At 43.9% G+C, this 14292-nt stretch overlaps 1 protein-coding gene across 6 annotated transcripts in view; it reads right to left on the minus strand.

The window, feature by feature from the left end:
- Positions 1-14292, minus strand: part of TACC2 (transforming acidic coiled-coil containing protein 2) — a 225765-nt gene that overhangs the window by 144927 nt on the left and 66546 nt on the right. For all 6 annotated transcript variants that reach the window (XM_066622540.1, XM_066622536.1, XM_066622539.1 and 3 more), the window contains one exon: positions 795-920. In XM_066622540.1, coding sequence (XP_066478637.1) covers positions 795-920 — 126 coding nt within the window. The remainder of the gene's footprint in view (positions 1-794; positions 921-14292) is intronic.

The raw sequence follows: 14292 nt of genomic DNA on the forward strand, positions 1-14292 counted from the left end.
AAAACTGAAATGTTCATTGACTTGGATCCAAATACCTACTTGGGCATTACCTCCTTCCTTTTGAGTAGAAGTTTCTATGTCATATACAAAATACTTTTCCTTTATGTTTGAAAGCAGTTTCTGAAATGGCATGGGGATTTGCCACTCAAGAAGAAGGCAGCAAAAATTCTGTTGAGCATGGTCTTTGGATCCAATTATCTATCCTGTTTGCAACCCACTCCTAAACACCACCACTCACTGTCATCTAGGTCAGGGGTGTCCAAAGTTTTTGGCAGGAGGGCCACATCGTCTCTCTGACACTGTGTCAGGGGCCAGGTTAAAAAAAAAGAATTAATTTACATTTTAAATTTGAATAAATTTACATGTTTACATAAATGAATATATTATAGATGAACTTATATGAACGAATGAAGGTCTTGCAATAGCTCAAGGCCTATAAAAGGCCTTGCAAAAAGCAAGGCTGGCCTTTCCTTTGCTGCCATTGCTGCTTCACAGGCTTGAAACAGCAAGCAGTGGAAGGAGCCTTCATCCCACAGCTCACGCGAGAGGTCAAACAGTCACCCTCATGCTGAGAGCAGTTGCATTGGGCCAGTGTGGGCTCCAACAAATCTCCGGAGGGCCAGAGGCTCATTGGAGACTGGGGGCTCCCTGAGGGCCGCATTGAGAGGCCTCGAGGGCCACAAGTGGCCCCAGGGCCGGGGTTTGGGCACCCCTGATCTAGGTAGTTCCAGGCATTAGCCCCTAATACATGTCTACTGTTTGCCTATGGACCACAACTAAATTTCTTATCTTACCTTGTTTCTGTCAGCTTAGCAGAATCCAGAGCAGTAACATCTTCACCAGAATAAACAGTGATAACTGGGTCTTTGGAAGGATCCACATCAGGCACCCATTTTATGGTATCACTAGGGGGAGAAGAACTGGAAAAAATAATACATTAAAACATATTAAGACATGACTCGGCAACTATCACTCTTTTATTTACCAAAAACTAGCAGCTAAACATCAGGACAGTCAATGCTGGGATTAAATTTAAAATAGCAAATAAAAAGTTCCTGTCCAAACTTCTTCAACAACTGCTTGTTCCTTTCACCAGCTCCCATTATCCCTCAGAAGTTACCTCTTGAGTTTCATCAGTGTTTCTCTAAAAGCTGCTTAGAACTCAAGTCACATACATGTATGGCTAATGGCGAAAGATGTGTTTGTCCTTCCATATTGGCAGCTTCCCTTCTGGGACAAACAGAAAGTGTGTGTGTGTGTGTGTGTGTGTGTGTGTGTGTGTGTGCGCGCGCGCGTGTGTACACTTCCTTCTTCTATCCCACCCCCACTCCAGTCTTAACTAAGTTTTCCTATCCTACAGCTGTTATCTGAAAATAGAAAAGATAAAAAAAGACAGAAGGACAAATATGATGTGCAAAGTTCCATCTGGTTTGGCCCTAATGTATTACTCCCCCACCCCCACTTCTTCCCCACCCCCACTGAGAGGGGAAAAAGATATGGATTCAAGATCCACCACTACCACAACCATTGGTAGTAACACGTACACCATAGCAACCTCCTACTAATGGCTGAGAGAGCAGGAGTGAGCCACACACTCCCTTCCGATACTGGCTCAAATTGTTCCATCCTTTCGTCAATATTAACCATGGTGTATTGTTTAGGTCAGGGGTATGAAACATGAGTCCCGCAGAACTTCCTTATCTGGCCCTTGTAATAATTGGGCTCTCTCAAACATTGGGTTATTTAGGCTGCAATCTTACGCACACTTTCCAGAAAGTAAACTCCACTGAAGACAAAGGGATTTCTGAATAGAAAAACATAGGATTGCGCTCTTAATGAGCTGCAAAGTTGTAATAGGAACGCTGAAAGAAGTTGCAGGCTTTTAATTCTGTTGTTCTTTTAACGCTGGAGAAAAGTCAGGCAATGTGCGCAGATCACCGTTAGAATTGATGCTGGGTAGCCAGACATGCGTGCAGATCACTTAGAGAAGTGATGCAGGTATGCATACTATGCAAAGAGAAGGGCGCTTCAGTTTGTCCCATCTACAAAAGACTATTTTTGCAAAAGGTACAAAGAACTGTGCAGTTTGTACAGAGGTACAAATAAGGCTACCAAAATGGTCAGGGGCTTTCCATCTTGGAAAAAGGGGCAAGGAGATATGGTGACTGGTGAGGAAGGTGGTAGAGGTTTATGAAATTAGACACAGCTCGGACTGGGAAGCAGAAAGAGAGAACCTCAAAAAGTAACAATATTGTAATATCTTTATTACTACTACCCAGAAAGACACAACATCCTGAAGAAGTTTAATAAGAATAATGTCCCACTCCCAGCTTCAATCCCTGGCATGCCGAGGTTAAGGGCTGGAATTTCTGGTAACAGACCCAGATTTAGAGTCTAAGGCTGCAATCCTATACACCAGTGATTCCCAAACTGGTGGGTCATGACCCACCAGGGGAACCAGAAGCAGGACATTCCCACTAAGGGAAGTGGCCCTGCTGCAGTGGCAGCAACAGCACCACAGGGAACACAGTGCTGCCACTTCCAAGGAACTTTTTTACTTACCAGGGTGGAGGCAGCTCTGGCCTCCTGCAGGGTCTTGGAGGCTGCAGCCCCCTCTGATCTGCTCTGCAGCTGCAGTAAAAAGTCCTTATCTCCAATCTAAATCTACTTCCTGATTTTGAGGGAAAACCGGAAGTAGCTTTAGACTGGAGATGAGGGCTTTTTACTGCAGCTGCAGAGCAGATCAGAGGGGGCTGCAAGCCTCCAGGATCGTGCAGGAGGCCAGAACTGCCCCTACCCCTGGTAAGTAAAAAAGCCCCTTGGAAATGGCAGCACTGTGATCCCTGTAATGCTGTCACTGCCCCACCCATGCAAACACTTACCTGGTTCCCAACTTTCCTATAGGAGTTTGGGAACCACAGCTTGCACACTTTAATAGGAATGTGTCTCACCGAACTCAACGGAACTTACTTTTGCGTAGACACGCATAGACTTGGGCTGTAAATCTGTGTTTTCAGAGGGTCTGTTACCATTTTAGCAAAATACCTATCATTCAGTAGATCGAGGATTTTTTTTTGTTAGTTTGAAATAGTGGAGCCAAATGGTCATGAAATATTGCATGTCACGAATGACAATTCCTTGTAAATATGCTGTTTACAAAGACTAGGCAACTTAAGTAGGCTTAACACACACAGCAATAAGAATGTCAATATTACAACTGACTCAGCCACTTTGCAACCGAGACAAAAAAGCGCTCCCTCGCTCTCTCTCCCTTTCTTCCTAGCAACAGGTTGACAGAAACTAAGGACACAAACCTATCCAACTTTCCAGCATGGATGCAGCTGCAATTCAGTCTTGAGTTAAGGGAACAAACCCTCCCGTTTCTTGAGGAGGCCTCTGTAGGCTGCCCCCCACCACAGGATGTAGCACCCGCCCCATTGGTACAGATGTATCAGTGCTGGAAAGTTGGATTGGATGGGGTCCTAAGAATAATGATCTACCCCAGAGATGTTGCAAGGGTAACCACAATAAAGATTGTAAACCACTAGATGGATATTAAATGCTATACAGAGGGACCCCCTTTATCCACAGGGGATACATTCCTACTGCTACTGCAGATACCAGAATCCACTGATAGCAGCAAACCCTGTACTTACTGTTGCATTCTGGGTAATAATCGGTGCAATTAGAGGGGAGACTTCAAAGAATTAGCAGTCAATGCAACACACCAAAGCATTTGGTTTGGAGGGCAAGCATTAACAAGTGCTAATAGGAAGCATGACAGCACAGGAGAAAATGACAGGAGGAACAAAACAAATGCAGATGAGTCAGGAGCATGATAGGCGAATTTGTGAACCATGGATAACTGAAATCATGGAAACCAAATTTGTGGTTATGGTGGGGTAGCTGTACTGTACTAAAATGCTGAAGTTACAATGAAAGACATGTCAGGAAATGGGAAAAAAATTACTTTTTCACATATGTATTCAACACAATATCCTACATAATATCCTACAGACTTATACATCCTCTGAAAATTCCGCCTTATTAATTATGACCACTTTACACAAAACAAGTCACCAAAATCTGAATACTGTTGACTACTGAACAACTGACTCAAGAACCACAGTATAGCAAGGATCCTGGTGCATTTCAAACTTGTACATTAACAAGACAGCTTGCTACTCAAATATATAGACCAAGTGAATATGAGAAATGTACCCAACTTAATTTTTTTTTTTATTGATCACCCATACTTTCAAAGAGAAATTTGAAAATCAGTTACAAAATGCATTGTAACTACGGACAGTTCTTAATACACTGTCACCAAGTGTGCCAAGAGAACTTTTTGGAGAGAAATTTCTCTGCAAGGTTAACTATTAAAGAGAGGCAATGCATACAAGAACTTATGCAATCTAGTTTTCCAGTCTACTAGATAAATTACTGGAGACCACCTCAAAGGAAAAACAGCTTTCAAATTGTACTTAAGACTGTGTGCCTTATGCAGTTGAAATACTCAGGAAAAATGCAGTACAGTTTAACTACCAGCTGCAACAGGCACACAGCAAATATATTCAGTAGTCCAGTGGACTCAGTCTGCAGTCAAGTCATTAGCTGGATAATGCTTTGTTCAACAACTGCACAATTTGTAGGACATCTGGGTCTAGCTTCCACAGACAACACTTACCAATATGACTGTATCTGTACACTTATAGCATCTTGTGATATTGAATAAATACTATGCAAGGACATAAAATCACTAAACATTATTTTGAGAGCAGTACTGGAGCAAAAGTGTGCCCTGCAACCACAACACTTGTTTTATTATTATAACATTCCTCAATCTTCTAAATCTGCTATTGTGACCACAGGTGAATTGTATGTTTTGTTGAGTTATAGATACCATTAACACAAAATGGCTCATTCAGATAACTCTCGCTTTTGGAGCGTCCAGATGCCCAAGGCATTTTAATTTGCATCACATTACTCCAAACTGACTGATAGCAAAGATCAGCAAAGCAGTGTGTAGTTAGACATCCTGGAGCCCAGGGCAAAGTTAAAAATGATGCCCCCCACCCTCAGCCCCACTCCTCCTCACCCTCTAAGAGGTGTGAACGGTGATTGGAGTCTCTGGCAACTTGCTACCCTTGCTGCACTGCCTCCTCCTGCCCTGGCCCCCTTCTGCTTACCCCCCAAGTCCCCTCTCATCACCCCAAGCCCCCAGAGCAAGGGGAGCAAATGGCCAGAGACTGTGATCCCCGCTGCCCCTCTTGCAGAGTGCAATTTTTTTGAGCACTTTTTGCAAGAGACGCGAACAGTGATCATGGCGGTGGGCAATTGTGCAGGCGGGCAGCCACACTGTTGCTCCCAGGCAGCCTGCAGCCCCCCCTCTAGCTGCATCATTGCAGCAGAGACTACATGTTTATACATTCAGCATCCTATACTTACCACACAAATGTCCTAGGAAAAACATGCCAGCATTCCTAGCATGTGCTAGGACATGTCCTATATGACTGATATTTGCATGCTGTAGTTACCCAACTGCAACATGGGAAACTAGGAACACTGTCTGCCCCTTGGTGTCACAGACAATGGTCTGTTAATAAGTTCATCTAGTCATTTTGTCTGTTTATGCAAGCCGTCCCTTGGTACACAAATGCAGGAAACAATAAACAGGTATTGAATGATCCAGTAGCACAGCATTGTTCATTACAACAAATTCCATCATTGTGTGAGGCACCAAAAGTGCTGCTATGATCACATAAACAGATGCAAAATTTACTTGCATGCTTTCAGTTCTGACACTCCCTTCTAAGAGAATGAGGTCAGATGCAAACCAGGGGTTTTGCTTAAAACAATATCAGTAGCATACTTATGGTGTGAAGTGGCCTAGAGGCAGCTCCTTGGTTTGAAACTTAATAATGTGGAAATTACCAATCCATTTCTTAAGGTTTCCACAAAACCTTTTTCAGCAGTGCTCAGTAACTAATGAACTTGCTAGAATGATTTTCTAATGTATTGTAAACAAATCACTTCTGTGCTAAGAACATTTTTAAAGCAGAGTTCCACTAAATTTGCCTGTGAAACTGGTTTTTAACTCTGCAAGCTCTCTGTCTACATGTACACACACACAAATAGATACCATTGGGTTTGGATCTGCAATTCTTTGAGCCACCAACACCAGAAGAAACTTTGGGAGACTTATATTTAGGTTTATGAATGAATGCATTATTAAAATCATATACACTATTCCAAATGAGGCATTCAGTAAGAAGCAAACATTGCTAAAACTGAACTGTGCCATCTTCCATTACCATCCTGAAAACTGGTCTAATGATCTAAAGCAGGGGTGTCCAAACATTTCGGCAGGAGGGCCACATCATCTCTCTGACACTGCGTCGGGGGCCGGGGGGAAAAAGAATTAATTTACATTTAAAATTTGAATAAATTTACATAAATGAATTTATTAGAGATGGAAGTTATATGAATGAATGAAGGTCTTGCAGTAGCTCAAGGCCTATAAAAAGCCTTGTACAAAGCAAGACCAGCTTTTCCTTTGCTGCCATTGCTGCATCACAGATGTGAAACAGCAAGTAGCAGAGGGAACCCTCATCCCACAGCTCAGGTGAAAGGTCGAACAGTCGTCCTCATGCTGAAAGCAGTTGCATCGAGCCAGCATGGGCTCCAGCAAGTCTCCGGAGGGCCAGAGGCTCATTGGAGACTGGGGGCTCCCTGCAGGCCTGACTGGGAGCCTCCAAGGGCCACAAGTGGCCCCCGAGCCGGGGTTTGGGCACCCCTGATCTAAAGTGCTGACCAAACAGGAGGCTAGGCTAAGTATAACTTTCAGTTGCATTACTGAAACCAACAGCATACAATACTTTGAAACAGAGTATGATTACAGAGCTCCTTGAACTCCCAAGCGTAATTCAGAAAACTAAACCTCTGAAATCACTTACAGCAGCGGTTCTCACAAATTTAGCACCGGGACCCACTTTTTAGAATGAGAATCTTGTCAGGACCCACTAGAAGTGATGTCATGACCAGAAGTGACATCATCAAGCAGGAAAATTTTTTTAACAATTCTAGGCTGAATCCTGCCCACACTTACCCATGAGCAAGTCCCATTTACTATCATTGTTAAAAGAATATACATACAAGTTGAGTCTCATATTCTCCAGGGTTCCCTTCCAAAAACTCAAGTGGATGGAAAAAAACACACTATAGCAAATCAATTTTAAAAACAGCCTTGCTGACCTTTGAAATGCACACAGAGTCAATCAGTCTGTTTCCAGGAGCTTAGGCTTCACTAGGAGGCAGCAATCCCTCCTTTCACCAGGAACCCCAGCAAGAAGGAAAGAATGGAGAAGGTGATAATCGCTGCCATTTAGCCTTCTTTCAAGTGCTCAGAGGGGAAGAGAGGAGTGAAGCCTGCACAGAGAATGGTGGATGGATTGTCAGCCAGCTGCCCTCCCTGATATTATTAAACAACTGTTTTCCTTTAATTTAAAGGGCCCTTCTCATCAGCTATGAGACAGAAAAATCTTAGGTTATACTGTAATCATTTGTATGACTGTCTCGCTGTAACTGTAAAAAGCAGTTTTTAAAACTGTGATTTTAAAGGGGTGCATTTTTCTATAGGAAACTATAGGCCGGTCAGCCTAACATCCATACCGGGTAAGATGGTAGAATGCCTCATCAAAGATAGGATCTCAAAACACATAGACGAACAGGCCTTGCTGAGGGAGAGTCAGCATGGCTTCTGTAAGGGTAAGTCTTGCCTCACGAACCTTATAGAATTCTTTGAAAAGGTCAACAGGCATGTGGATGCGGGAGAACCCGTGGACATTATATATCTGGACTTTCAGAAGGCGTTTGACACGGTCCCTCACCAAAGGCTACTGAAAAAACTCCACAGTCAGGGAATTAGAGGACAGGTCCTCTCGTGGATTGAGAACTGGTTGGAGGCCAGGAAGCAGAGAGTGGGTGTCAATGGGCAATTTTCACAATGGAGAGAGGTGAAAAGCGGTGTCCCCCAAGGATCTGTCCTGGGACCGGTGCTTTTCAACCTCTTCATAAATGACCTGGAGACAGGGTTGAGCAGTGAAGTGGCTAAGTTTGCAGACGACACCAAACTTTTCCGAGTGGTAAAGACCAGAAGTGATTGTGAGGAGCTCCAGAAGGATCTCTCCAGACTGGCAGAATGGGCAGCAAAATGGCAGATACGCTTCAATGTCAGTAAGTGTAAAGTCATGCACATTGGGGCAAAAAATCAAAACTTTTGATATAGGCTGATGGGTTCTGAGCTGTCTGTGACAGATCAGGAGAGAGATCTTGGGGTGGTGGTGGACAGGTCGATGAAAGTGTCGACCCAATGTGCGGTGGCAGTGAAGAAGGCCAATTCTATGCTTGGGATCATTAGGAAGGGTATTGAGAACAAAACGGTTAGTATTATAATGCCGTTGTACAAATCGATGGTAAGGCCACACCTGGAGTATTGTGTCCAGTTCTGGTCGCCGCATCTCAAAAAAGACATAGTGGAAATGGAAAAGGTGCAAAAGAGAGCGACTAAGATGATTACGGGGCTGGGGCACCTTCCTTATGAGGAAAGGCTACGGCGTTTGGGCCTCTTCAGCCTAGAAAAGAGACACTTGAGGGGGGACATGATTGAGACATACAAAATTATGCAGGGGATGGACAGAGTGGATAGGGAGATGCTCTTTACACTCTCACATAATACCAGAACCAGGGGACATCCACTAAAATTGAGTGTTGGGCGGGTTAGGACAGACAAAAGAAAATATTTCTTTACTCAGCGCGTGGTCGGTCTGTGGAACTCCTTGCCACAGGATGTGGTGCTGGCGTCTAGCCTAGACGCCTTTAAAAGGGGATTGGACGAGTTTCTGGAGGAAAAATCCATTATGGGGTACAAGCCATGATGTGTATGCACAACCTCCTGATTTTAGGAATGGGTTAAGTCAGAATGCCAGATGTAGGGGAGAGCACCAGGATGACGTCTCTTGTTATCTGGTGTGCTCCCTGGGGCATTTGGTGGGCCGCTGTGAGATACAGGAAGCTGGACTAGATGGGCCTATGGCCTGATCCAGTGGGGCTGTTCTTATGTTCTTATGTTCTATGTTCTTATGTTCCCCTTCTCCAGGGATCAGCACATTCCTTCTCATTTGCAGTGGCCATTCCTGTTGAGTCAAATCCATGTATAAAAAAATCTGTGTATAACAAGGCTGGACCTGTAGTAGCTTGTTAAAAGTACAGTTCTGTAACATTTCCCCAAATGCAGTCACATACCACAGTAGCATCAAATTTAATATATTAAAAATAAAATATCAAAATGAATGGGGACCCATCTGAAATTGGCTCCCGACCCACCTAGTGGGTCCTGACCTACAGTTTGAGAAATACTGACTTACAGTCAAGTAATCAACTTATTTCTGTTGAGTATCTGTTAAGTAAGCATTTTCAGGAAGCTTACATTTATCAAAATCAGGGGTGCCCAAACCCCGGCCCTGGGGCCACTTGCGGCCCTCAAGGCCTCTCTATGTGGCCCTCAGGAAGCCCCTAGTCTCCAATGAGCCTCTGGCCCTCCAGAGATTTGTTGGAGCCCACACTGGCCTGATGCAACTGCTCTCAGCATGAGGACAACTGTTTGGCCTCTTGCATGAGCTGTGGGATGAGGGCTCACTCCGCTGTTTGCTGTTTCACATCTGTGATGCAGTAGCGGCAGCAAAGGAAAGGCCAGCCTTGCTTTGTGCAAGGCCTTGAGCTATTGTAAGACCTTCATTCATTAATATAAGTTCATCTTTAATATATACATTTATGTAAATTTATTCAAATTTGAAATTTAAATTAATTTGTGCCCCCCCCCCCACATGGTATCAGAGAGATGATGTGGCTCTCCTGCCAAAAACTTTGGACACCTCTGATCTAAGTTGTAAGTGAAAGTCATTTAGTCACTTCCCAAAGCCTTAACTTAATATGCTGAGACCGAACAGCTGTAGCCTCTAATAAGGTATTGAACAAGATGGTACTGAAAGATCAGACATTAAAAGAATTCTGTCCTAGCACTCCCTTCAATGTAGTGATTCTTGCAGTGCTAACTTTTACAAAATGTTTGATGCTTGGTTCCAAAGCCAAAGCTGTGGTTTTCAGAGTGTGTTCCAGGGAAGTTCCTTGGAAGCTAATCAGTGGTTCTTCAATTAGAAGATGAGCAATGGTGGACAACCTTCCCCTGAAAGACAGCAATCTTACAATGACTCATCTTCCCCAATGCACAGCCACAATGGATTACTGGGTGTGTTTTCAATTCATGCCACATGACAATTAGTCCCACAATGCATGGGCAGAAGTTTGTGTGAACTGACCATGTGCCCTAAAATGTGCTCCAGAATCTTCTGCAATGCATTGCACTACAGGTAGCAGCAGAGTGGATGGCCTGTGAACCAACACTTTCCCGGTCTGAATCTCACCAGTGCCACAAACTCACTTGGTGGCCGGAGGCAAGCCACACTCAAACCATGCCTCACCTTCCCAGCTGCAATATGGGGGTAACAATACTTAGAATGTAGTTCTATGCACACTTACAGCACAATCTTATGCATGTCTACTCAAATGTAAGTCACATTGTGTTCAGCATGGCTTACTCCTAGGAAAGTGTATAGGACTGCAGAATTCCCTAGGAGCGAGCCCCACTGACATCAATGGGACTAAGATAATTCTATCTTAATAGATAGAATTGCACTGTCACCTTACAGGGTTGTTGTAACAACATCCCCAGGATTATATAGCAATACCTTGGATAGGGCTATGTTCCCTGGAAGTTGAATGCTGCATGAAACAGTACTATTGAAGGCACTTTTGATCTAATAGGCAGGAAATAGACGCTTCCTGGCCCAGAATGCATTGTTGGTTAGAATGATTGTTAATCACACTGGGATGAAGGGCACTGTAATGAATCAGTGCAAAAGAAAGCCATGTTATCAAAAGCCATGTTATTGAAGGTACACATGAAGTGCTTTGAATACTCAGAAAGTGCTACAAAAATGCTAAACATTGTGACAAATTTGTCACACATTGACAAATCAATGAAGGGTTGTCCAACACTGTTTTAAATAAGTGTCACAACTGAAATACTCAAAACTCCTAACTCACAAAACCTCTATATTTTTTTTCTAGGAGAACTTTCTATTACCATTTTCCATTAAGAATCAAGAGTAGCAACGTCCTTCCCACTGACATCACCTGGCTTAATGCACGTTCAGGTTAACAAAACACATATTTTCCCTTCCAAAGAACACTTGACATTTTCTCTCTGAAATGTCTGGATTTAGACAACAGAAGAGAAGCAAGCTTTCAAGAGGAGCATCAGTTATTTCTTCTTTGCTGCTCACTTGTCTCTTCTCATTATATGAAAACAATCACAGCATTATCAAAAAGGTGTCTGCTACCATTCCCCAGGGTACACAGTCAGAAAACATTACATTTGCACGCTGGATAACTGGAGGAAATGTAATTTTTTTTAAAAAAATGTGTAAAATATGATGTTAAAAATTTCATTAATGCATAGCTGCAAGGGAAGTCACTTACTTTACAACCCCAGGAGTCACTGTTGTCCTTTTAAATATCTCTACTACTATGGCTTTAATAGCAGCATGACTTCCACACATTGTACACATAAAGCATTTTGTACTTCATCCCCAGGCCAGATAAAGCTTCACCTACTAGATTTGTATGTATCTGACTGCTGTTAAAGTCACAGGAGCAGAGAGTGGCACACTTATCCAGATAAGGACCACAGTTCCCAAATATTGCAGAAACATGAGGATTGTACAGTGCCATCTGTTCCAGTGTTTATCAACATTTGTCCTCCACCATACGTCATGTGATCTACCTATTTGAAATACCACCGGAAGTACCTGGCGATGACTTCATTGCCAGTTACTTCTGGGTTGGGAGGCCAGGTGCAACACCAGCAAGAGGCTCAGAGGGGATGGGAGGGCTTTTTCAAGCATGGAAAAACATGCTTTGAAGCCTCCTACCACTGTTTGTTGTGTTACATTCCTAGTCTTGCTGCCTGGTGGAAAGAGTCCAGAAGTCCCATGAGTACCACCAGAAACCACCTCAAATATCACTGGTGGCAGGGCCTAGGAGAGGGGGGTCTTTGTCTTTGTTGGCAACCTTCAGTCTCGAAAGACCAGTCTCTGAATGGTGGTTCTGGAACAGCATCTAGTGTGGCTGAAAAGGCCGATTTGGGAGTGACAATCCCTTCCACGCTGGGAGCAAGTGCAGTCTGTCTCCCTGGCTATGGGCCTTCCTTCTTTGCCTCTTTGCCTCAGACTGTTGGGCAAGTGTCTCTTCAAACTGGGAAAGGCCATGCTGCACAGCCTGCCTCCAAGCGGGCCGCTCAGAGGCCAGGGTTTCCCACCCGTTGAGGTCCACTCCTAAGGCCTCCAGATCCCTCTTGCAGATGTCCTTGTATCGCAGCTGTGGTCTACCTGTAGGGCGCTTTCCTTGCACGAGTTCTCCATAGAGGAGGGGGGGTAAAGGGGGTAATTTGTACCCAGGCCCGGGAGCTAGAGGAGGGGGCCCGGAGCGATACAGTCTCCTGAGAGCTCAGCAGACTGCTGCACGGGAGACAGGACGCTGACGCTAGCTCCGAACAACTGGACTCCAAGTCCCCGAAGGCAAAGCAGCAGGTTACAGCCTACTGGGCCTGCGCCCCTCCCTCAGAGCTTAGCGGTGGTGCGCAGGCTTGCCTCATGCAGGAGTGCTGCTGCTTTGCCTCATGTAACTCAGAGGTGGGTTCATCCCAGGCAATGCCAGCACTCAGCAGCAGGCTTTGTGAACTGGCCTCCAACAACCACAAGGCAAAGAGGCAGCGCCACCTACTGGGCTTGGGCACTAGTACACGAGGCAGACCCTTAGGGGCTGAGATCTGTTCTTGTGGCCTGCTGGCATCCTAAATATTCCCTCAACATTTTCAACGTCTGAAAAAATTTTTTGTGGCTTTTCTTCTCTTCAGTCTCATCTGTCTCTAAAATGTATTATTCTCATAAATCAGGAGCCCAGAAAAGAAAAGACAAAAAAAGAACGAGATGAAACTCATGGAAGGGGTCAACCAACACTATTGCGGTTTGGGTGAGGTGCAGCTTCACATGCACAGAGTTCTCCAATGAGCTCACCTGTAGAATTGGAACAAGAAGAAGATGTTGAAAGCCTTATCCCCAAATTGATTTGGGTGCTTCTGCACAGAGTTTGGATAAAGAGGCAGATGCAAAAAATGAAAATGAAAAACAGAAAGAAGTAGACATATAGATGCATGTGAAAGTGAATTTGGAAGGAGAGAGGAGTGATCATAATGTAGGCCTTGACACTGGATATATCACAACTGAGTTTCCACCTCAAAAGGAAATAGAAAAGCACCGCAGATACTCACCCATAAGTCGATCCCACAGATAAGTCGAGGGCAGATTTTGAGCCAATAATCATGGAATTTTCTATGACCCTCAGATAAGTCGGGGGGGGGGGTTAAACTTACTATGTCTGACAATAGTTTTGTCTGATTTTACTTGAGGCCAGATCCTGAAAAATAACCTGCTACTAATTGTTACCTAAGAACTGTAGTCTCTAATTTATTTAAAAAAATAGTAAAAGATCATAAGATACATTTTTATTATTTATAAATTCTGGTCTTCATCACCTTTTTGTAAGCACTATCAGAATAAGTGCACTATAAACAACATACCAGTAAAACAGTGGTTCCCAACCTGGTATTCATGTACTCCCAGGGACACTCAACAGGACCTTTAGGGGTACTTGAAAAAGAATGGAATAATGGCAGAAAAAGGCAGGTCATGCTCCAGAATGCCTTGCAAGACAGCAATGCCTTGCAAGGGCCAGCAAGGCAGGAAGGGAGGTGGCTAGTTGGCTGTGAAAGCCCCACCAATAGCTAGTTTTTGGTCATCAATTCATGTATGAACCAGTGATTGAAAACCAGCACAGAAAAAAGCTGAAACATAATATGGAAAGTGATCAATCACCCAAAATTTCTCAGCACACTGCTGGTGCAAAACAGTGCAAAGGCAGAGTCTTCTGTTCTTCAAACAGACAAAAAGAGAAAACACTGTGATAAATATATGAAGTCTGGGCTTTCATATAGAGGAGATGAGGGTTTGTATTATTAATTACAAACATTTTGCTAATATGAAGGATACAATTGATGGAAATGGGCTGCCAAGGGATAGGAAAGTGAAAAAGGTTGGCAACCACTGCAGGAGAACC

The sequence above is a fragment of the Tiliqua scincoides genome, chromosome 3 (genome assembly GCF_035046505.1).
Source record: "Tiliqua scincoides isolate rTilSci1 chromosome 3, rTilSci1.hap2, whole genome shotgun sequence".
Taxonomy (NCBI): Eukaryota; Metazoa; Chordata; class Lepidosauria; order Squamata; family Scincidae; genus Tiliqua; species Tiliqua scincoides.